Source organism: Leiobunum rupestre, chromosome 7 (genome assembly GCF_980474605.1).
Source record: "Leiobunum rupestre chromosome 7, qqLeiRupe1.1.hap1, whole genome shotgun sequence".
NCBI classification, from domain to species: domain Eukaryota; kingdom Metazoa; phylum Arthropoda; class Arachnida; order Opiliones; family Sclerosomatidae; genus Leiobunum; species Leiobunum rupestre.
Genome location: NC_143390.1, coordinates 38026451 through 38052284, shown reverse-complemented (window position 1 = coordinate 38052284; position 25834 = coordinate 38026451). Strand labels below are relative to the sequence as shown.

Genomic DNA, 25834 nt, shown 5'->3' with positions numbered 1-25834 from the left:
TCGTTTCTGGGGGAGGGGACGCGGGGAGGGAAGTCGATCTGCCGAAAAAGGCGGCTTTCTTCAAGTTTCTGGACATCGCGCCGCGCATAGCCAAAAAAAGGCGTTCGGAAATTTTTAGCAATGGAATGTCGACGCTGTTTTTCAACTTTTAGTGTGGTTGCCGGTTTTTCCGCCGCTATTTCCAAGCAATTCAGAACCCAAAATAGCCAAATATCTTACCACCCAAAGGAGGGTTCGCCGGAAAATAGAAAAAATTTACTTTTTCAAAGTATCGTCGATTGAATTTCAACCCAAAACGCGGCTTTTAAGTGAAGTAAAATTCCGGTCAGTCGTCTAGCTTCCCAATTTATCGTTTTAGGCTTAGTCGCGTCGTTTAGACTCCTATAGGTAGCGCCGTATCATTCGCCGCCATCTGTTCGCTGCCACAAACGAGAAAAATAGCCAATTGGGCGATAAACTAGAAATACTGCCAAACGTTCGGTTTTTGCGGGGCTCATTTGAGTAGATATACGTTTTTCCCAGGCCGTACCCCCGACTGGGACGTTTTTCGGGGAGCCTTTTCTACCCATGAATGGTATAATTCATCAGCGCGGAATAGGGCACAAAAATTCACGGTGGCGTCTACGCAGAGAGAGAGTGTAAAAATTTATCGCTCGCTGAAATCTCCGATGAAGGGTGTAAAGAAACGCGGAACAATTTCCCAGCAAAGGAAACCTTTCGTAATTTGTTTTCCTATCTACAACACATACACGCTCGTCACTCACCCTCCGAAAACCACCGAAAGAATGTGGCGGATTTCGCGCTTTTCGCCACGATCTCGGAAAGGAGACTTTACCAATTTTCATCGCTTACATTTCAGTGTTGGGTAACTGAACGTTTCGGGGCTACAAAAACGTGCTGATTTGGGAATCTCGCGTTGCGTGTTGGGACTTATTTCAATCGTAAATAATTTGACGGATACGGAGGTCTGAACACCCTGGAGAATACATGGATGTCACGATACAAACGACTCCTCGGATCCAATCCATACTTAACAATCGCGTTCGTTAGGGAAGATTTAGAACTACAGAGTTCTCGTTAAGTTTCTAGGGGCATCACGGGAGTTTGAAATTAACACTCATTTTATTGGTAGAAGAGCCTTTTACAGGGGTATAACGCTATAGATAACGTTTTTTAAATACCCCAAGTGTTACCAGATGGCGTCAACAGTCTGAAACGTATTGATTTTAAATTATCTAATACCTAAACTCTAAAAAATATTTATTAATTTCGTTTTTTTTTGCCTTTTTTTTCCTAAGTAGAATTTTGGAATATAGGTGGTATTCACGAGAAGATGGCGGCCATTGCTCTAAGGTAGATAGTTATGGGGGAAAGGGGGATGACACTAGCCTTCCACTACAGCGATGATGACGTCACGAGAATACACCCTTAAAAATAGCTTAAGTTTAGTTTAAATAGTTTTAGGAGCTAGTTTGATTCCCTTTCCGGCGAAAAGTGTAAATTACCGGCATTTCTTATAAATAAAATTATAAAAATCGAACCTCTAATGGCTTCCCCATGAAATGTTTGTTTCCCTGTAAGCTTTTGAGAATGACTGCTTGATAGTATATTTTATAACAAATTATTTACATCTCAAGTTCTTAGATAACAATAAAACATTTCTACTGTATTTCGTATTATTCTTAGTCATAGTCGATGAGTAAAAAATCGTAAAAACAAGTTCGGTTGAACGGCATAAGTGAATCAACACTATAACGAAGATGAATCAACATTCTCAGAATTCAAGTGGAAAAATATCCGAGCTATTCTTAAAATTTTCGCGGTTTTATAAAAACGTTCTCCTATTAATAACTTCCCCGGAGGAGGAAAGCGAAGAGCGGAAGTTTAAAAATATTCTTCTTTTCACGATATACGAAACACCACCCCAAAAATGGTAAACAATTCGACGTAAAACCAACTCAATATTGAGTATACAGATAGCTCCATTTATAAAGAAGAATAGCGGGAATTATCTGACAACGAAAGCTAAATTTCAAAGAGCAAGCGCGTACCCACCGCCCGCCCTTCCGTAAACTACAAGCTAAACCGTAACTCAACTCTCTTAAAGAGGATCGTATCACGTCGGATCACTTCCGCGTAATTTCGAGTGTTTTATTTCTCCGAGAGGCGAGAGGGCGCTGTAGGTAGCTTTCGCGTGAAGTCATCCTCTCTAAAGCGAAAGGCTCGCGTCACGTCCATCATACATCGACGCAGCGCCTTCGAATAATGGCCGTCATCTTAACCAAATTCGGGAAGAAACCTTCATAAAAGTGACGCTTACACCAGAACGAATTTCACGTTGAAAAAGATTAAATGCCAGGGCAATAAATAATAAACCGAGATTGGAAAATGATTACACGCGGGGTATTAGAAAAAAAACGCCTTGTTCGCGCTAAAACAAATCTAAATAACGGAATTTGCCGAAAGATTAGATAAGTTTAGGCGAAAGGTAGCGCCTCCGCATTGAGGCCCGCGTGTTCAAATCAAAATGTTTTATGGCCGTTATAAAAGGTGAGTGGAAGAACCGGGAAAAAATGGAATGGCCTCGACGTGTCCACACCTCTCGCTCCGATGAAACCGATTTTTTTCTTCAATTATATTTTGGGGCCCAGTTGATTTTTAAACTGAAGGGCTATCTTCTCAAAGTACTCTCATGTATATCATCCTTACAGAGATGAGGTTTTGCCGGGTTATGAAAGATGAGGCTCTTCATTAGGTTAAGCTGGCGCTACAAAACGTCTAAGAGAAACTTGTAGACGAAGCTTTATCGTGTACAATCTACGCTCCTACAAGTTTCCCGCCACACGTTTTAGAGGAGTGGCTTAACCTAGGACTCAAAAATGAAAATTTACCTTCGAAGGCTTGATCAGAGGTGGAAATTTTTTGGAGGGGTACATAAATACAAACCCATTTGGATATTTTTTCCTCGTGTACTCTGCTTTACCACGAAATAACTGAAATCGATTAAATTTCTTGGTTCAAACGTTTATTCTTTCCCGTGTTTCCTCATTTACACAAATGTTTCGATAATTCGAATATATTTGGGAAATTATAAACAGAATAGTGTTCCCAAAACAGTGTACCCCCGTCGGGAATATGGGGAGGCTCATTGTACCACTGTATCCCCTATTTCACCACCACTTGGCTCGATGCAGATTACATTTCAATAAATCGCGGATGCATCACGGCTCAAAACTTAGCACGTGCTTTACTTACTATGTTAAATGGAAAAATTGCACTGTGTAATAATACGTACTTATAACATCATAAATGCAAAATTGCACTGTGTAATAATACGTACTTATAACATCATAAATGCAAAATTTAACCATGGTTAGTTTAAACTAGTAAATAGTATATTACTTACTATTTACTAGTACTTATAACATATTGAACCGAAAATATTCGTAATGTATTTTCTTTTCTAGCCCAATATGGCGGGATTCTGTTGAATGAGAATTTTATATACTGATTACCTTTCGTAGGTTCGATTTCACCTTTCCCTAATGAATTTGGGTGCGAGAAGTTAGGAAATTGGTAAAAGCGCGTTTGATTTATAAAATGTAATAGCGTTTTCCATTTTGATTGCTCGGAGCGTCTTCTGATTTGGCTTCTCGCTCGGAGGATCCGACGACCGACGTCGGACCCATGGGTGGACCGAGGGGTTAGTCACTTAAGAAATCTGGTGTACAAATAGTGAGAAATCGAAATAATTATTTCCGGAAATCTAGAAATACAGGATAAATATTAGAAATAATTCCGATATTTCTGAAAATCTTGAAATACAGGATAAATATTAGAAACATTTCTGATATTTCTGGAAATCTAGAGAAATCCAAAGAAATATTGGAAATACAGAGAAATCCAAAGAAATATTGGAATATAGAGAAATCCAAAGAAATATTGGAAATACAGAGAAATCCAAAGAAATATTGGAAATACAGAGAAATCCAAAGAAATATTGGAATATAGAGAAATAAACAGAAGTATTTTCGATATTTCTGCAAATCTAGAAATACATTAGAAATATCAGAACTCTAGAGAAATCCAAAAAATATTAGAAATCTCGAGAAATTCAAAGAAATGTTGGAAATCTCGAGAAATTCAAAGAAATGTTGGAAATCTAGAGAAATAAATGAAAATATTTTCGATATTTCTGGAAATAGGGAAATCCAAAGAAATGTTGGAAATCTAGAGAAATAAATGAAAATATTTTCGATATTTCTGGAAATAGGGAAATCCAAAGAAATGTTGGAAATCTAGAGAAATAAATGAAAATATTTTCGATATTTCTGGAAATCGGGAAATCCAAATAAATATTGGAAATCTCGAGATCCAAAGAAATATTGGAAATCTCGAGAAATCTAGAGAAATAAACGGAAATAATTTTGATATTTCTGGAAATCTGGAAATATTTAAGAAATATCGGATATATTTAAGAAATATCGGATATATTTAAGAAATATCGGATATATTTAAGAAATATCGGAAATATTTAAGAAATATCGGAAATATTTAAGAAATATCGGAAATATTTAAGAAATATCGGAAATATTTAAGAAATATCGGATATATTAAGAAATATCGGATATATTTAAGAAATATCGGATATATTTAAGAAATATCGGATATATTTAAGAAATATAGGATATATTTAAGAAATATAGGATATATTTAAGAAATATAGGATATATTTAAGAAATATCGGATATATTTAAGAAATATCGGATATATTTAAGAAATATCGGATATATTTAAGAAATATCGGATATATTTAAGAAATATCGGAAATATTTAAGAAATATCGGATATATTTAAGAAATATCGGATATATTTAAGAAATATAGGATATATTTAAGAAATATAGGATATATTTAAGAAATATCGGATATATTTAAGAAATATCGGATATATTTAAGAAATATCGGATATATTTAAGAAATATCGGAAATATTTAAGAAATATCGGAAATATTTAAGAAATATCGGAAATATTTAAGAAATATCGGAAATATTTAAGAAATATCGGATATATTAAGAAATATCGGATATATTTAAGAAATATCGGATATATTTAAGAAATATCGGATATATTTAAGAAATATAGGATATATTTAAGAAATATAGGATATATTTAAGAAATATAGGATATATTTAAGAAATATCGGATATATTTAAGAAATATCGGATATATTTAAGAAATATCGGATATATTTAAGAAATATCGGATATATTTAAGAAATATCGGAAATATTTAAGAAATATCGGATATATTTAAGAAATATCGGATATATTTAAGAAATATAGGATATATTTAAGAAATATAGGATATATTTAAGAAATATCGGATATATTTAAGAAATATCGGATATATTTAAGAAATATCGGATATATTTAAGAAATATCGGATATATTTAAGAAATATCGGATATATTTAAGAAATATCGGATATATTTAAGAAATATCGGATATATTTAAGAAATATCGGATATATTTAAGAAATATCGGATATATTTAAGAAATATCGGATATATTTAAGAAATATCGGATATATTTAAGAAATATCGGATATATTTAAGAAATATCGGATATATTTAAGAAATATCGGATATATTTAAGAAATATCGGATATATTTAAGAAATATCGGATATATTTAAGAAATATCGGATATATTTAAGAAATATCGGATATATTTAAGAAATATCGGATATATTTAAGAAATATCGGATATATTTAAGAAATATCGGATATATTTAAGAAATATCGGAAATATTTGGAAATCAGAAATCTGGTGTACAATTTTTTTTTCTAAGTGGCTACCCCCTCGGGTTGGACCTCTCAATGGACTACCAAAATTTTAAGGAGCACACTTGATCAGATACGCATCTCTCATTTCATTAGCTGCCATTTTTAAAGCTCAAATAAAGGGCACTTTTTTGGCGCCTCCGTCCCTCGAGCTGGTGCAGCTCGGAGCACACCGCGAGGGGGAATCAGTTGCTCTTTTTGACCGAATGGAATACTTCAGCAGTGCTCGGAGGTCCACAATGGAAAACGCTATAAGCGGGACCAGAGTTCAAAATACGGGTTTTAGGTGGGAAAGTTGTTATCTTTATGGGAATTTGGTGTTTCTCATTGGTTAGTTAGGTTAGGTTCTAAGGTTAGCTTTGTATGTTACAACAAAATAAAAAAACACAAAAAAATGCATTCTAAGTTTATTTCAGTAATACATATTACATAATTAAATGGTTATGTTATTAGCGATTCTCAACATTTTAAATTAGATTGCAAATGAAATGGGTTGACATAAATCATACATTTATATACTATGCAAATTCAATATGACGCGGAAAAGTCGAAAAATATTTTTGTTTTTAACCAGAAATGATCCCGATGCAAACGAAACCTTTCCTATTATTAAATTTAATTAAAACAGCCCAAAACGCGATTTTTTTCTAGAAATTTGTACTGTACATTATACGTGCCGGGGGACACTTTCTACTAAAATTGCATTTAAATCGAAAAATATTTTCAGGTTTTTTGAAAATTTAAATTTTAACCGCTAGGTGCTATAAGAAAATTGTCAATGAGAAAATTTTAGAGCGTCACCGAAATAGCGTTGGTGCGAAAAAAATAGACGTCTTTTTCACTGAAAAAATACGACTTCAAAAAGTGACAAGTTGGGCAAGCTAAAACAACTTTTTTTGAATTCCATTTGAGAGTAGTGTAACTTTATTAAAGTCAGAAATTTGTTAATCTGGTGTTTAATGCAATAAACACCGCTGAAAAATCGAGGAGACAATGGTGAAGAAGGTATTACACGATTTAATTTCGTAGGATGAAAAATGCGAATTTTTTGAAAAAACAAAGAGACATTTTATTCATCTACTTACAAACAAAATTTATAAGTACGTTTCTGGTAAAGATAAAAAAAAAAATATTTTATTTTATTAAAATTACCTATATGTTCAAATGATTCGCCATGGTTTCGCGAGATATTCTTCTTAGAACACTTCTGCCGCGGTAAATAGGTCAATTTTAGACCAAATTTTATTTACACAAATAATTTAATTCCACGTTTACCACCTTCCTCTACTTACCATCCGATTGAAGTCCATTTGCAAATAGTAACAGAGCCATCTTTTGTACAAAATTGTAGGTTTTCTTCTAGATTTTAAATGAAAGGAAATCGCAAAAATTAAAATCACCAGGAAAAAAAGCTTACACTTTTTCCCGGTAGATGGCTCTGATATAAAAAAACGTGGATATTCATAACGTTAAAGGACTGAATTAATTAAACTGACCATTTTAAAGCAAATTAACTAATTGCATAATGTAAACAGTACACCACGAGAATTGTACATACTGTAGAGACATGATTCTGAAGCGAAGCAAGCTAAAAGGGTAGTTTCAATCAACTGGTCTTTTTGTATATTTCGTAATATAAACGTAATAATTCTTATATAGCACATTACCTGAGTGTAAAACATCATACCTCGAGAAATATAAGTTTTGAGAAATTTAAATGTTTAAATTCATGTCAAGTACCATTGACCTTTATTAACTATACCCTTAATCGGTGAACCTCTTACCTCAAACATATCCGGTCACAGATTGAATTTCAAAATTTAGGCTTCGTCATTAGCTAGTACCTGGATAGTGCCAATTATAATAAAAATTTCAACAGAATTCGCACACTACACTCGCTTAGCTTCAATCATTTCTGAATACGGTGAAACTAAATTCGCATAGTGCGAACTTAACTAAATCGCGTGTTCAACAAAAATTGCGGATAAAACAAATGTTTTACTTTAAATACCGCGAATAGATATAAAAAGAAACTCGTTTACCTGTAGAAAAGCGTTCGAGTAAAGGTTTATAATCTGGCTATAAAATCTGCGGGAACCCCTGCCATAAGAAATAAGATAATACAGTTATCGAGGCGATAATATAAAAAGTGGCCCAAAATTATATACATTTTAGGTGTGCCTCGTAAAGCGAGTCTAGGCGCACCACCAGCCCCCCCCCCCCCTCTATGAGTCGGGGGTGGTTTCCAAACACGTATGCCACTATTACCAAAAAAAAAAAATGTAAAATAAGCTGTTACCGCCACAGTCTACCGCAACAAAAAGACCAAAATCGCTACGCAGACAAACCCAGATATGTTTATATTTGAACACTAAACTAACCAGAGTGTAAACCGCGTTAATTTGCCCGCGCGATTTACCTTCCAACGTAATATCAGTTGAGTTACCTTTTAAGCGTACCGTGGCGACCACGCATACGAAAGCGATACAATGGCCAAAGTGTGAAATGTTCTTCGCGCCGCACGATTTTTGGGGAAAAGACTATTATTATTAGGCACATGGCGTCGCCATGTTTAAACTGGCGCTCAGTAGCGCCACCTACGCGCGGCGCCTTTAAACAGCTCGGAGAAAATAAAAAAGACATAAATTGCGACGTATTAAGTTTTCATGGCGGCGAAAAGTAACAGGAAACCAAACTGAATAATAAAAAGATTTTTTTTTTCTTATTCAAAGACACGTGCACATTTTTTCTCGCCGGTCGCTTTTATTCAACCTCCGCCAACGATTTTGGAGTACAATAGGCAGAATTGGACATGGTGGTACCCCGCCTTCACCTTAAATACTCGCATTTCGATATAAAATGGGTTTAAATACAAAAGCACGATTTTAGGGCAAATCTATAAATTTCAGGTATAAAAGATGTATTATAAAAAGCGACAAATCCGCTGAAACGATTTGTATGGAATGGAAATCTTTGAGCTAAAAATAGCCTCAAAAGATTCATTTTGCAAAGAATCAGCATCGAAATCGCTCACCTTATTGGCCTTGAATTATATGGAAATTATCTCTTTGAAAATTAATTGGATATAATAGAAATAAAAAAGCGTTTAAGTTTAACAATGCGCTTCAAATGGAAATTATTTTAAAAGTTATTTTAAGTGGCCAGTTAATTAAAAGTCAAACAATTACTTTATACGACAAAAGCGTGTGATGTTAATTTCAAAAAGACAATTAACCAATTATTTCGCGCCTTTTCAGTTACTCTGTAATTTAAATATTTCTATAAAAAATGGGTTGCGCGAATCTATTGTTGCCTTGAAGATATATTATTAGAGAGGTTTAGAACGCCCTAGAAAACCCGTAGGGAGAACGGGTTGAGAAAACAGTCTGTGCCAAAGGAGTACGCGTTTTATTAAAAAGTTCCACGAGACATTTGGTCAATATGGCTACTTGATGGGGGAAACAAACATTTAGGGGTTTAATTTCAATGCTTTTATTTATAATTTTAGAGCCCGGTGGAGAGACGTTTTTATCGCAAATTAACAGGATTGCGTTTTGTTTATTTGGCGAGTGGTCTAGTGCAGTCACTAGCCGCCAAAAAGTGCCCCACAACAATGGCGAATTATGTCCCGTTAGCCACTTTGCGATGAGCTCGGGAAATAAATTGAGAAGTAAACGCTCTTGAATCTAATTTAAAAAGATAAATAATATATTACGATAGGTCAGATTCTTGGAATTTGTTGGAACGTGAGTTGCTAGCTCATTATCGCTTACGGAATTTTTATTTTTTGACATACGCTTGTCAGAGCCAAGGCCCAATCTTGATCACGATTCACGAAAGGGATTAAATACTTATCGATGTATTCCAAAAAAGAAAAACTCTAACATTATCTTATTTTATAAAATAAAAACTGTTCGTAACTTGCTCTTGGGTGTGGCCTATTTTCGTTACCATGGTAACAGGTTTCTGTCGGCCATGATATTAAGACGCCCATTATGGCCATGTTTGTTATTTGCCAAAACAGACTTGCCTCGTGTTCGGTGACGTGAAAATTCTGAGCAACTCCTTCGGCGTGGAGTTTGCAGGTTATCTTCCCACTGGTTGATGATGTTTTCCCCGAGTTCTTCGGATTCCCCTTTCCATTAAAAGTTGATGAGGTTAACGGTAATAGTTAGTGTAGGGAGCTGTTGGCTCACGTGGTGTGAAGGGCTTGCCACCACCCTCCTACGCACTGTAACCCGGCGAACCTGATTTAAAGGCATTAAAAGTCGCTAGATGACTTGGGCCTAAGATGATGCCTTGTTCTTTAGCCTATAGCTGATTACTATATGGTCATAGCGGCTTTTTAAGGCGTGGCTTAGCTACGACGTATGACCTACGATGACACGAGCAAACTTTTTTTTTTAAAGAACACAAATGGTGTCGGCATGAAGCCTTAGACACCACCAAACACCGAACACAAACTAAAGACACGAGAAAACACAGAACACAAACTAAAGACATGAGCAAACACAGAACACAAACGAAAGACACCACCAAACACAGAATACAAACTAAAGACACCACCAAACACAGAACACAAACTAAAGACACGAACAAACACAGAAAAAACCCAAGAAACGTTTACATTTTTCGCGGTTTTTGAAGTGTTGTTGGCGCCATCAGGTGAAACTTCGGATATTTAAAAATTGGCATTTAACGTATTATTAAAATTTCTAACGTTTGTTCCTCGTATTTTTCTTTTTTATCCGCAGTTCCCGATATCGTCCGGCTCAGACTCTGGTCAACCGAAGCGAAACGCGGGAAAACTGTCCGGAGATTTGCTCTTCTTCCAGAACCGGGGTCACGTGGCGATGGCCGCGGCTTCCGGTCGGACGCTGGGCAGGTCGCAGTCTTCCATCAGCTCGCTGTGCGAAGAGGCGCTGGACTGCTCCGAGGAGAGGCGCAAGCCCATTTGCGCCACCGACGGGAGGACCTATTCTTCGCGCTGCGAAATCACCAAGGCCAAATGCGGAGGACACCTGGTCGACTTCAAACACAAGGGGAAATGCCCCGGTACAGAATCCTTTTTTATTACTACCATCAATGTCCATCAAACGTAACATAATCCCTCATAGTGGGTAGTTCTTTCGTATTTGGGTAGTTGTAAAAATCAGAACCACCCAAGATTTTCATTCGGGAAGTCATTTTGGGTAGTTCAAAAGTGCAATTTTTACAATAGGCGTTAGCATAAATTAATTACGTCTTGTTCAACTTGTTAAACGTTCCACGCGCTTCTTGATATTTTAGCGTTAATGGGCTCGAGCGATCTTATTATTTCAGGGAGCTCGAGCGAAATCGCTCGAGCCATTTTATACCAAAATATCAAGACGCACGTGGAACTTTTTAACAAGTTGAATAAGACATTAAAAGAGTTTATGCTAGCGTCTATTAAGTTATTGTTCTAAAAAATTATAAAATACTCTGACCAGCCATAGTTTAACTCTAGCTACAACGCTATCGAAGGATAACTAACAAACCCGAGGTGTTTATTGCCGATTTTGTTCCAAGTCGGGCGTAATGTAGACCTATATGAGATATGATATTTCCCAAAAGGAGACGTTGCACTACCCATTCGATTTACCATGGCAACCAAAAAGGTTTTTGACCACATAAAACAAAAATAAGATTTTTTCTTTATTTTACGTAAAAATTGTTTACAATTTTACCCCAAAAATGTGCCAACTGCCATGCCAAGTTAGTTAGTAAGTCAGCCTGGTAGCTAATCTGTAAAAGCAGTGCCGGATTAAGGACTAGGCACTGGCCTATGGGCCCCCACCACTGATGAAATCCATGGATTTTTCACTGATTCGGTTTAAGAAAAAACATATCAGGCCTGTTGCTTTATCATTTTAAAAATCATTATTCTCGTGACATAAGCTCAGGTTCGGAACACGCGAGTTTTGCGTTTTTACGCTTTCCTTACATAGGCCCCCACCAACTTAGTGCCTAGAGCCCCACCTTCAGTAAATCCGGTACTGTGTAAAAGGCAATAATGAAATTTGCGCGTATCTTCAATGATCTGGTTCGTTGTGCTAGTGGCGACCTCTGGGCGGTGGGCTAGAAAGCAGAATCGCATTTGGGTACTCCTGCCTCATAAGTATGCCGTATTGGGTTTTCCTATAATGAAATCTCGTTAACGGGATATAACGAAAATTACGTCACTTCCAACGAAAAACACGTCATAAATTTCACAAATGGGAAACGGAAGTTAGTCAAGCGGATTTTGAAAAGCCGCGTTCAGTAATTCTCAAAGAAGTATCTGAAAAATTATTTTCGTTGAGACCGTTGCTAACGTGACGTAGGATCTTGTTGAACGCTTTTTACGCTTGTTGTAAATTTAGCAAAATATCGTCTGTTGCGGCGTCTGCAGCTAGCCTTACACCGTGCAGCGACGTCACGTGACCGTTGAGCAACGGAAAAATCTGCTCAAAAAACGATGACTTCGTTGCTCAACGGACGGGCAACATGACGTCAAAACCGGAAACCAAAAAACCCGTTCAGTAAAAAACCGCTGAGCTTTTTTTGAGTTATAAGTGGCTAGATGGCTTGGGCCTAAGGTGGTGCCTTCATTAGTATTATTTTAGCTTAGCCTTTGTCCAAGAGGGTCTCGATCAAGAAGATGTTTGAAAAAATTTCTGTACGAGTCAAAATTGATGACGTCACCCAGATGAGCCTCCGTTGATTTTCAATATGATCTCATCTGGCTGACGTCACGATTTTACCTAGCAACGCAAAAGCCGTAATATTTTGATAAAAAAAACCATGCGATCGAGGCAACCTTATAGTTCCATTTTTTACGAACCTTGGCCTTTGACAATGTATAGCTTAGCTCGTGACCGCGAGATTTTGTTTCCATGGTAACCTTTTCAATAGCGCAAGTATGATAAGAAATTTCTATTTTTGGGTATGAGTGATTATATAACATATGCTACCATCCATCTCTCAACTCCCTCTTTAGAATGTTAATAAGCCGATCCCGCCCTGTCGTGGCCACTAGCGCGTGGCACCAGTAAACGTGGCGCCGTCCCAAGATTCATTGCTGAACTATTAATTAACCTTTTTCGTGAACCTAGCAGCCAATGGGAGGAGTTAAAGAGCAACATAAGTAGCTTGCTCAAATTGCAAAGTGACATTAAAGCCACTACCTTAGACTTAGACGCGAGGTACGGCAGCGCCATTGGTGTTTTTCCACTGAACTAGATCGTGCAACTGCCTTCAATCTTTCTACAGTGTCACAGTACAGTTTGAGCAGGTTCCGCGTTGCTCGCTAGGTGGCCTTAGGTGGACTTGAATGTAATTTAGAACGTAACTACCGAGTAACCAAAGACTATATATACGCTTCGCTTACTAGACAGGCGTGTTCCTAGGAAAAACCTGTTAACACCTCTGTAGCACTGTAAAAGCTGGGGTAATATTTTGACCCACGGCTAGAGGCGCCACTAGTAACACAGCTCAAGCTAGGGGAAAATTTTGACCAGCGTCGAGATGGAGCCACAATCGGTATGCAGTTGAGCCATAGAACACGCCTGTCTAGTAAGCGAAGCGTATATATAGTCTTTGCGAGTAACTGTAGATGGATTCTTCTCGCCTGTTCTCGGACTAAAAGTGTACTCTTCTTACTCTAACACGTTTTATTCTCCTGTTCCGGGGATGAGATTTACTCTGCCCCATAAACTATATTAGCTACTCTTTCTACCCGTCAACTAGAACGAGAGTAAAGACAGTAAACTGATAAATTCATCTGCTGCTTATCCAGAATGTATCTGCTAATATATCAATTTTACTAATACATTTTTACCCCGATTCGAACTAGTCGCCACACAGAATCGGAGTAAAATAGCGTCATAGAGTTACTCTTCTTACCCTACTCCGAAATCCCAGCCACCACCTTGTGTCGTTACAGAGCCTAAATTTTAAATTTCAATCTGCGAGATATTCGAGGTTAAAAATTAAAAAAATTGTTAAATTTGGATATTCAACGTGCTGATTACTGAATTTTAATATTAGTCGCATCGTGTGAAAACCCGGTTTCTTAAATTATGTTCCTTGTCGGTTTCACTAGAAACAAACTAGCATATATTGTGTTGGGCGATATTCGACCTTACTAACTAGTCCAGCAGTTTCTCAGCCTGCTAATTTAACCTATTTAAAAGTCCGATAATTTTCCATATTCAAACCAACAATGGCTGATACAATAGGTGGTTCCTTTTCGCCAATTCTCGGACTAAAAGTGTACTCTTTTTACTCTAAAACGTTGTATTTGCCTGTTCCGGGGATTAGATTTACTCTGTAACATAATCTATTAGCTTGTACCGGAATATTAGGGCTACTCTTTTTACTCCTTCTGAAAAGGAGGTGTTAAGGAGTAAATTGGATTTGGTCGTCTGCTAGCCAGAATTTATCCGCCAAAATGGCCACAAGCAGCCATTTTGGAAAAGCGTTTTGACTCCGACTCAAACTATTCTCCGCCACAGAATCGGAGTAAAATGACGTCATAGCCTTACTCTTCTTACCCTACTCCGAATACCCGGAACAAGCGAAAAGAAAACACCTAATAATATCGTGTCAATCTAGCCTGCTCCAGACAAAACGTAACAATAGCCAATTCCCGAAAGAAAACAAATACAACAAATGAAACGAAGCTTTTGTATCCTTGGCGAAAATGACCTCCCCTATCAAGATAAATTCGAGAGGACGGATCAGACGTCTAACAGTGAAGGATGAAGCAACGAGGGGGGGGGGGAACTGAGCCAAAGATTAAAAGAATTGAGGGGGGGGGGCGAGTAGAAGAAGTAAATAAAAAGGATTAAAAATAATTCGTCTCCTGTAGGCTGTCGGCGACGCATCTTCGGCGAGCCTAGGCGCCCCGAGAACTGGCGCCTTTTGTCATCGGTGGGCGCCGGCGACACGCGGCCCAACAATACCCGGCTAGATCCCGTCATTGGAACGGAAAGCCTGTTGGATGGATGGTGGCGAAATGAATGAAAAATTGCGGGCGGCGGCGAAATATTCGCTGTCTCGCGTAATTTATCAAATTTTTTGGCGGGAGTAAAGATAATTGAATTGGAAGGAGGCACCCCCCCTCCCCCCGTTCGCGCTCGAGAAACAGCCACTTGATTATTAACCCAAATATTTTTAACACCCCTGCCGTATCAAGAATTAAGAAGAAGAAAATGGCACTCTCATCCACATCGGAGAGGAGTTTTTCACGCGACAAAAATATTTAAAATATGTCCTCGGGTGCTCGTAAATCACGATGCGCCCGACAGAGAGAAGCCGAGTTCACACATACCCTCTGCAACGTTGCGAGTGCTCCCGCAACGCTTGTATCCCGTCGTGTGAACAGTGACCGTGGCGCGTCCCAGATCGCTTCGTTGACCATTTTGGCAACGATTCGTGACGTCATCGAGTCGGTTTTTGCGAACCATGAGCCTTTTTTTTTTTTACAAAAATCGTCAATCGTGAATTTTTTTGCGCCTAATCAAATTTTTATGCCTTTTTAGAAGAAAATGTCTCGCAACTTTTTGTCTTAAAAAATACAACAAATTTCTTCTGGGTGCATTCATTTTAATTAGAATGTTTTGAAACGTCACTCAAATGCGTGAGCGGAGGAACTTCTAATTATATTTATATACTACGCATGCCCAATTTTCTTCCAAACTCACTGGAAATCAAACGTGTGAACAAACAGATTTCCAAACGCTAAGAACCGCAGCGAGATCGAAACGAGGCAAAACGTTTCCCAGGGTACGTGTGAACGTGGCTAGAGAGACGCCAGGCCGGGGGGGAGGGTTAGGAGGAATATTTAACCCTATTGCAGCCTCCCCATCCTTTGCCTATTAGAACTTTTATCGTCATTAGCGCGACCGTGAAATAACAACGGGGACCCTATTCGGTATTCACTCTCTACCGGCACATTCGCGATATTAGCCAACATTGCGATAGAATTGAATTATTTTAAAATTCATTTAGAGCGTGAATACAAACCCACTACATGGTTCAGTCAAAAGTCGGAATAAATAAGAACCTGTTGGGGCTAACAATACAATGTTATAACTGGGTGGTTTTTTTTCGGCTGCTCTGGAATTTCGGAGTAGGGTATGAAAACAAAATCCACGTATCTTTTTAAGATTTCAGTATAAAATTACGTGGATTTTGCTTTCAGTTGACGAAATACTATAAAATAGAATAGCCCTATTCGTAGCTTGCACGTGGGTTGCCATGGTAAAGAGTTTTGGTTGGCCATGACATTAGAACGCCTATGGTGGTCACGTGATTATTTTATCACAGTTAATATGGTCACGTGGTGTTTGCCTCGTGATTTGTGACGTAGTAAAATGTAATGGCGGCCGTTTTAAGGCGGAGCTTAGCTATGACGAGCAAGTAGATAATAACCTCATTTTACTCCAATTCTAGGTTGGCGAATTGTTCGAGTCAGGGTAAATACGTTTTCCCAATTAGGCTGTCCGTAACCATTTTAATTAAATTCGGGATTAGCAGACGAATTTATCAGTGTACTCCCACTTTTTAGGAGTAGAAACAGTAGCCCTAATATACTCCGGAACAAGCGAATAGTTTACGGGGCATCCCCGGAACAGGATAATAAAACGTTTTAGTATAAAAAGAGTACACTTTTAGTCCGAGAACAGACGAATTTAGATTAAAAAGAGTACACTTTTAGTTCGAGAACAGGCAAAAACGTAATAAAGTTCTTAATACCAAGAATTAATTCAGCTACCCAAAAAGATGAGGAAATATCATTTTTTCCCCATCGATAATCGTCGTCTACATTCACGTTTTGAAATTAAAAACTTACCTAGATCAAAATACATTCTTAATAGATTGAATGAATGCGATCCTAGCAGTAAAGAGAGTACGAACTAATTTAAAAACGCCAACTAACGCACTCTACGACTTGTTATTAACGTAACTAGAGTCTAGAGCCCATCATCCCTATCTTCTCTTAATAATGGTAGAATAAATGCGAAATTCGTAATACAAATATGGAAGTTCCTACACGGTGCATCCCTTCACGAGTACGCTAAACCACGACTTTTAGGAGCTTTAACTCTAAAAAACAAGCTGGAAACGTCGCTATGAGCAGTTTCACAGCGTTAAGAAAAGCCCTGGTGAAGTTTGAATTCATTCAAATATTTTTATCATAGAAACTACAAGAGGAATAGAAAGAGTCGATGAAAAGTGTTACGGGCAAAAGGTTCTCCGTTCATTTCCGCTTGAATCTAATTGGCCGTCATTTCCAAAGCTTTTTTTTGATTGGACCAGAGATAACTGGAAATGAAGGGAGAACCTTTTGCCCGTGTCATTTTAGTAAAGCACGTACGCCTTCTATTCCTGTGGTAGTTTCTATGTTTTTATAAACTGACCATTTAGCTTAACGAAACGTCGTGGGGCAGGTCACTTCCATTTTGGATGCGTCTTAATCATAGTAAAATGATTAAATCAGGGTAATTAAGATTAAAAAATCTAATAACGATTTAATCAATTTAACCCCGATTTAATAATTTAATCATGATTAACCCCGATTTAATAATTTAATCATGATTAAATCAGATTTAATCATTATAATTATGATTAAATCAAATTTAATCATTATAATCATTAGTAAACGTGATTTAATCAACATAATTGTTATTAAATTGAATTTAATCAAAATAATCACGATTAAATCGTATTTAATCTTTCGAGGGGTGCGTTAATCAAGGAAGTGAGCTGTCCCTCGCGAATCGTTTGATTCACTTCTGTGACATTGATTTATTATCTATTCTCTTACGTCGTTAGTACATCCAGAGGTATACTGTCTCCCGCTGATTTGACAACACGAAACCAATCATATACTGACTTTCTAAAATTATTATTATTATTACATCGTCAGGCGCAGTAATAAATGCGGTAAACATTTGATTTTGGTAGTCTAGATGGATAACTTCTTTCGTTAGAAATAAATTATCTTTCTGATACACCAAAACAAAGAAATTGGAACAAACTGTAATTGCAACAAAACTGTCGTGACGGCTGACCTAAAGTGTCTAATTTAACGAGCGATTTTAAAACGTCCACCTCTTTTTATTTATTTTTGTCATAGAGAGCGGACGATGCCTGGCGCAACGAAGCCAAGCCATCGACCAATCGCGCAAGTACACGAACATGGGGATCTTCGTGCCAGAATGCAAGGAAGACGGCACTTTCAACGAGGTCCAGTGCCACGAAACCACCGGTACGAATCGCCTCGTGTGTCGTACGCAGGGTCGTGCAGAGGGTCCTGTAGGTGGGGTGGCGGAGTGGTTAGCAGCGAGAGGAGCCGGGTTCGATCTCAGCTTGTGGCACTGGGTGAAAACTCGGAACAACTCCTTCCGCGTTGAGTTTACAAGTTCTCTCCCCACTGGTTTATGGGGTTTTGTCCCGAGCTCTTCGGATTCCCCTTTCCATTAAAAGTTGATGAGGTTAACGGTAATAGTTAGTGTAGGGAGCTGTTGGCTCGCGTGGCATGAAGGGCTTGCCACCACCACCCTAAGCATTGTAACCCGGCCACCTGAATTAATGGCCTAAGGTGGTGCCTTGGGTATTAGCCTAGCTGATTAAAATGCCCCCCCCCCCCTGGACAATTCAGCCAGTAGGGCCCGCAACGACATAATTTGTCCCGGGGGCCCGAAATTTCTCCGCATGGCCCTGACCGTACAGATGTTGTTTAATAACACTAGCAATTAATAACGATGTTTGCAGGCTACTGTTGGTGCGTCGATGAAAAGGGCAAACCCATCGGACGCTCCTCGGTCCGGTACAAGAAACCAAACTGCGAACAGCAAGGTTTGTACCGAGTCAAACTTTCAGAATCAAATACTTAGAACCTAGAGCACGGTGATAGAGAGGTTAAGCAAAGTCATTTACAAGTTTCGACGGGAACTTCGGAACGCTTTGACAGCACTGACAAATTAACTTGACGAAACGTCATTTGCTTAACGTCTCTACTAGACCGATTCACGGCGTAATAAACATTAGAGAGAAGCCCTTAAAGATTTGTCTTTATGGCGGGAGGGTAATAAATACTTAATCATTTATTACCAAAAACAAGTTGTAACTCGATTTTCACGTTTAAACTATAAACAGAAGTTCAACTTGAAAAAACAAAATTAATATTTTTCGTGGTTTTTAAAACTTCAACGTATCAGACTGTTGGCTCCATCTGGTAAGACTTCTTTAAAAAAGTTCTTCTAATGTCGTTTAGCGGCCGTGAAAGGATCTTTTCCCTCGTCACTTGGGTATCGAAATAGCGTATTTGAATTGCAATTTAGCCGCTTCGTTGTATAACTTACGGCGCTGATGTTTTTGCTTCTCTTTCCGCCGCTTCGGCTGTCTTCCCCGCTATGTCCCGCTGCTTGAACCGTATCCCTGACGGCACCCACTGTCTTAACCAATCCTGGACCGCTTCTAAAACGGTCGCGACCAATCAGGAAGCCGCCGTTTGAACCGACGACGTACGTCATCGAAAGGACCCAAGCAAAATAAAGGCACGTACATTTCATTCTCAAAAATTTCCTTCGTAAAAACCCAATCCTATTGTTGTGTCAAGTTCGCGAGAAAAGCGCAATTGCTGAAGCTTTCGTATAATTTTCCCCATCATACCATGGAGGAAAAGTAAGGAGTCGTGCTGTAAGACAATTTTAGTTTGATAACGTGACGCCAACCGGAAAATGGGGGTCACCACCAACGTTTTCTTTATTTGAACTTCAAACCAAACGTCAGCTAGCGAATCTAGCGGCCACTTTACCTGAACAAAAGACCCGGTGTCGTTCTTCTGTATTGTCAGCCCAGTGGTAATATAATATCACACACTAATTAATAGTTAGGTTAGCAGTGCTATATGCGTTCTTAAATTGTAGGTTAAAATAAAAACTTCGTTAAATTTGCATATATTTCAAACTTTTATTAAGGCTTAAGCCTTAGTCTGACTAGTTTCGGCTAGCTTAGCAGGCCATCTGGCAAATTTAACGAAGTTTTTATTTTAACCTACAATATAATATCACACCGCGACTCCTTACTTCTTACTCCATTCAACCGTATTTCTCCTAAGTTTCAAAAAATGGAAAAACTTAATTATTTCTACAAGGTTAACTCGATTTCGAGGTCACCGGAAACGGGGCACCCCTTATCGATTCGCTTCACTTCCGGATTTCGAAGAATAACTCTATACAAGGTCTCTTGTGTTTAATTGATTAAAATAAAGTTTACGTAATAATCGCGCAACAAAATAAACCCCGGGTTTCATTATCAATAGGAAGCTAATACGATTATCAACTATTAGAAGCCGCGGTTTTCGGAGATACGCTCCGTATTTATCAATTTCCAAGCGTATGATGTCTCGCTACAAGTTTTATATTAGCAAGAAGGGTTAAATGGCCTAAGCCGCGTAATCAAAACAACGTGCGGTAGAGGAGCGAACCGAATTTTTGAATATTTTTCGTACAATGTAAAGAAAAATTATGTCTAGACTAAAATTTTCGTTTTTTATTACTGGGTAATTTAACCCCCCCAAATATTCTTAGATACAGTCTATTAAAAAACATGCGCCAAGAGAGGTTTTCGGAAGACAATGGAAAGATAGACAAAATGATAAAATATATGTTGTATACAGACGAGAAACACACCCCAAACTGGGAAAACTCGCAGTGAAAATTTCATTTTGCCGAAGAAAAACACAATTTTTAGTTATTTTCAAGATTGTATTTATAATGAAAACCAACTCGCGTAAAATCGAAGAAAATATCCAGGGATAATAGTAACTGTGGTTTCAAACTAGACGTTTTGCGTTACGAATTTAGGGATCGTTTTTGCTTGTCAGTATCTTAATTCAAAATGAGTTGGGAAATTTTAAAATGACATAAAAAAACAGGCGAAATAAATTTTTAAAGATGTATAATATATTAAATATTTTGCCAGATCTTACTTCAAACGATTTGGGTACATTTGTTCGAATTTCATTCGTCCGATCGGTGGTACAAATGTCCGAATGGTCATTTGTCCGAATGCCGGAAAACATGATCGTATGTCCGAAAGCGTATTTCATTTGCCCGAAAAATTTATCACAACTTTTGTTGGTGATTCAATTTATGTTAACTTTACTGGCGAATTTCATTTGTTCGAATAATCGTTTGTCCGTTTTTTCGAACATTAGGAATTGGTTGGTTTTTTTTTAAATATTGTTAATATAAGAAAATAGTAACATTAACGTGAACCTAACCTAACCTAAAATATCCACAACATTGATCGATATTAAAACGAATATTAAGTAAAATATACAATATATAGATATAGCAGCAATTAAGAAAAAACAACTTGAACAAACAACGATATTTTCAATGTAGTTTTTTATTTCAAATTCTTGCACTAAAAAAAATCCGGACCAAAAAAAACAGCAATAAAAAATACTAATTTAGCGACAGAATTCGGACAAGGTATGCTACCAAAGACTATATATACGATTCGCTTACTAGACAGGCGTGTTCTATGGCTCAACTTGCATACCGATTGTGGCTCCATCTCGACGCTGGTCAAAATTTACCCCTAGCTTGAGCTGTGTTACTTGTGGCGCCTCTAGCCGCGGGTCCAAATATTAACCCAGCTTTTACAGTGCTACAGAGGTGTTAACAGGTTTTTCCTAGGAACACGCCTGTCTAGTAAGCGAAGCGTATATATAGTCTTTGGATGCTACCGATTCGGACGAATGAAACAAACAAGTTATCCAATTCGAACAATTGAAACATTTGTTATTCGGTGGTTCGGACGAATGAAATTCGAACATTTGTTCCATCGTTCGGATGATTGAAATTTGAACAAATGTACCTACCTACTTCAAACCATTCATTTATTTATTCAATGAAAATGGTTAGGGAAAATTGGGCAAATTAGTCAGGGAAATTCATCCCGGAAATTTTATACGAACCCTGAATGAAATGAGAACAGTATATAATAGTTCTTTTTATAAAATAACCTTGGCCACCTTGTTGAAATGTTGCCTCCCCGCTTTAGCTGTGGATCCGTTTTCTCTCCCACTAAAGAGCTTATGAACTCATTCTTAGGCTTTGGCTGAACTATTCCGGGGCAACATTTCAACTAGTTGGGCAAGCGTAAAGACATTTTATCAAATCAACTATTGGTTGGCCAACACGTGACCGACCGTGTTGGAAATTGTGGGCCACGAATGTAAATTAACTTTAAAACATTTTTAATTCCGATTTTCAAATGCTGCGCGTATTTTGTAATGTTCTCGTTATTTCCGTGAATAAACAGCAGCATCGTAGCCTTGAATTTTCCCTCTTGATAATTAAAAAAAAATCCTTATTTCTCAACCTGTTTGGGAAACGTTTTTCTCGCGTCGTCTGCTTCTTGGTATGCTACTATGTTACGACCGCGGGTCCGCGGCACTGCCTTCTCTAATACTTCTTTTATATTAGAGAAGGCAAGAAGATGATATATTAAAATCTTACATTTCATGAAAAATGGACTGAACGGTGTTATTTTATTTTGCTAAAAGACAAATTTTAACAAGTTTGTGGCTCGAGACATATTTAGAATTTTCAAATTTGTCCCTTGAGCTGAAAAGGTTGTCCACCCCTGATCCAGACTCAAATTTAAGTAAAAATAAAGAAAATAGACAGGTGAAACTACCCCTCGTGTAGCTGAGCGTAGACTTAATTTCAAACTGAACAATCTAAATGTCTATTCTTAGTATAAATAAATGTTCTTGGTATTATTAAGCGTAATCTTCGCAGAGGCGGCGCCAGGAGATTTTTAGGTGTATGCTAATATTGTTCCACGACAATCATAACTTTTCGAGGTATATTCCCGTTAGATAGAATCCTATTGGGTCGAATTTCCAATGGATCGAATCAAAAAATATACTTTCCCAATTGATCGAATTCTAATTTGCAATCCCATTGGGTCGAATCCCATTTATTCGAAAAAGTTTATAGAATATTTTTACCTGTCCAATATAAAATTTAAATCTTGTTTATTTCGTTAGGTTAGGTTAGTTTAGTTTAGTTTAGGTTAGGTTAGGTTTCACGCCTGAGAAAACAAAATGTCGGTCGAATGGGAATGGGATTCGGTTGAATGAGAATCGACCCAATGGGACAAAAGCCTTTTCGATCCGTCGTTGTTAGCAGAATTTCCAAAAATAAAACCTGCCTACTTACTCGCAACGTTAAAATCATCAGTATTTCTACCACTAATTTTGCGACAGTCTTGCCTGTCAATCTGCCAATGTTAGTAAATTCGAAAACGTTACGTTGTCTAGTAACTCGAAACTAACGACGGCAGAATTCAAAATATAGAAAATTTCGAATTTGTGAGAGCTAAAAGGTAATTTCTAAATTGTAGGTTAAATCGATTAAAACTTTTAGTATTTCGTTTTTTAATTTATTTTATTATTTTTATATTATTGCGATTTTTAAACTTTTACAGTATTAACTATTATCAAATATTTAATTTTTATTTTAGGCCCCCTCGTTGATTTGTGGGCCCTAAGTGAAAACAACGTAGGCTATAGCCTATGTCGCCTACCCCTAGCGCCGCCCCTGAATCTTCGACAAGTTAACTTCTACCCGTTAATGCTAATATTTCTACTGGCTTAAAGGCTTAAAAATGTATCGCATTCCGCTGTTTGGATGGAACGGCTAGAGAAGCGCTCAATGTGAGGGAAATAAACATAACACGTGTCATTTTTGGGAAAACAACTATAAAAGGGGGCTATTTTTATCTTGGCGAAACCGAGTTTAGACAACCGAACGACTCAGACATATTCGATCATAATCTAGTTCCGACGATAGACGCGTGGGAGACAGAAACTTTTGGCAATGCTTTTCAGAAAGAACTTCAAAACAGAGTCTATATACGCAATCAGAAGTTTATCATATACGCTTACGAAAGAAGTGTCCGTTTAGGCCATTATGTACCATCGCAGGCTAGATACACTTTTCAATAACAGCGAGTTTCCCTATCGCTGATGCGTAGACCGATTGTAGAAATATTTATTTACATAAAAAACATCTTTCCCAAATGTAATAGCTCGATTAAAAAAAACCAGTGGGTGAAATTTCCCTATCTTGCGAAGAACCACTTCCCCTTCTCTACAACTCTCTCAAGCTTTAAAGGCTAATTTTCATTAGGGAAAAACACTACGACGGTGAGAGTCGACGCAAAAAATGTATTAGGCCTAACAGAATTTTTTTGCATCGGCGGAATAGACGATGTTATGACGTACGGGAAGTGAGTCTTCGCAAGATAGAGATAACAAAATTTTAACCCACTGACTTTCGGAACACCATTTAAGGTTTTAGAAAGCTTTCGGAACACCATCTATGGTTTTATAAAACTTTCGTAACACAATCTATGGTTTTAGAAAGGTTTCGGAACACAATCTATGGTTTTATAAAGCTTTCGGAACACAATCTATGGTTTTAGGAAGCTTTCGGAACACCATCTATGGTTTGATAAAGCTTTCGGAACACCATCTATGGTTTGATAAAGCTTTCGGAACACCATCTATGGTTTTATAAAGCTTTCGGAACACCATCTATAGTCTTAACCCACTGTCTTTCGGAACACCATCTATGGTTTTAGAAAGTTTTCGGAACACAATCTATGGTTTTATAAAGCTTTCGGAACGCAATCTATGGTTTTAGAAAGCTTTCGGAACACAATCTATGGTTTTATAAAGCTTTCGGAACACAATCTATGGTTTTAGGAAGCTTTCGGAACACCATCTATGGTTTGATAAAGCTTTCAAAACACCATCTATGGTTTGATAAAGCTTTCGGAACACCATCTATGGTTTTATAAAGCTTTCGGAACACCATCTATAGTCTTAACCCACTGACTTTCGGAACACCATTTAAGGTGTTAGAAAGCTTTCGGAACACCATCTATGGTTTTAGAAAGTTTTCGGAACACAATCTATGGTTTTATAAAGCTTTCGGAACACAATCTATGGTTTTATAAAGCTTTCGGAACACAATCTATGGTTTTAGGAAGCTTTCGGAACACAATCTATGGTTCTAGAAAGTTAGTATATGATACATTTAGCCCCTCACTATTTATATTCCACATTAAGAGAATAGGGAGATAGACACTTCTCTCGTAAGACGTATGTTATACACTTCTGATGCTATATAAAAAAAACGTGGCCTTTGCAGACGATTCTAATCATTCATAAGGTTACGTTGACGAGTCATTGTAGTCGCAATTGGAAGCTAAAAAAGTCAGGGAAACAAGGAACTCGCTAGAACAAGGACGCGCCTAGACGCCAGTTGAGCGACGCAATAATTTACATTTTCTTTCGTTGACAGCTTGCGGCAACTCGGACAGGTCCACGTTCAATCATAATTTGATCGACATTTTCCGTTCCGAGTACACCAGGAACATCCCCAGCACAACGGCAGGTAACTAAATATATTTCATTCTTTTTGGTTAGGTCAAAAAAATATTATTCTTTGTTTCGCAATTCATTTTCGGTATAAAATAAAAGAGGTTCAGTACGAAAACATAATGTCTAACAATATATCGGGGTTATCATATGTTTTTATGATTCTACAAACTAGTCAATTGGTTTCAATTAAAATAGAAGAACATTTTATTGATTTTTAAATATTTGATGACACCGGAAGGGAATGATGGCATATATCTTGTCTAATTATTAATTTATATTTTGCTAGTATCGGTAACGTAAACAAATATTAAAATTAACTTTAAAATTATTTAAATACTACTTGTTATTCGATGGTACTTTGAACTGAAATTAATGAAATTTTCATATGATAATCGATTATTTTATATTATTATAATATCAAAATATTAAATATTGTATAATACATTGAATACTATAAAATAATAAATATTGTATAATACATTGAATACTATAAAATAATAAATATTG

The 25834-nt window shown here is 37.3% G+C and overlaps 1 protein-coding gene across 3 annotated transcripts in view; it reads left to right on the top strand.

Annotated features, from left to right (window-relative positions):
- Nucleotides 1-25834, top strand: part of LOC149936203 (SPARC-related modular calcium-binding protein 1-like) — a 64291-nt gene that overhangs the window by 10419 nt on the left and 28038 nt on the right. For 2 of the 3 annotated variants that reach the window (XM_090154500.1, XM_090154503.1), the window contains exons 2-6: nt 10599-10899; nt 17990-18121; nt 18628-18711; nt 19356-19412; nt 25248-25340. In XM_090154500.1, coding sequence (XP_090010626.1) covers nt 10599-10899; nt 17990-18121; nt 18628-18711; nt 19356-19412; nt 25248-25340 — 667 coding nt within the window. The remainder of the gene's footprint in view (nt 1-10598; nt 10900-17989; nt 18122-18627; nt 18712-19355; nt 19413-25247; nt 25341-25834) is intronic. The other variant, XM_090154502.1, reaches the window with a different exon arrangement.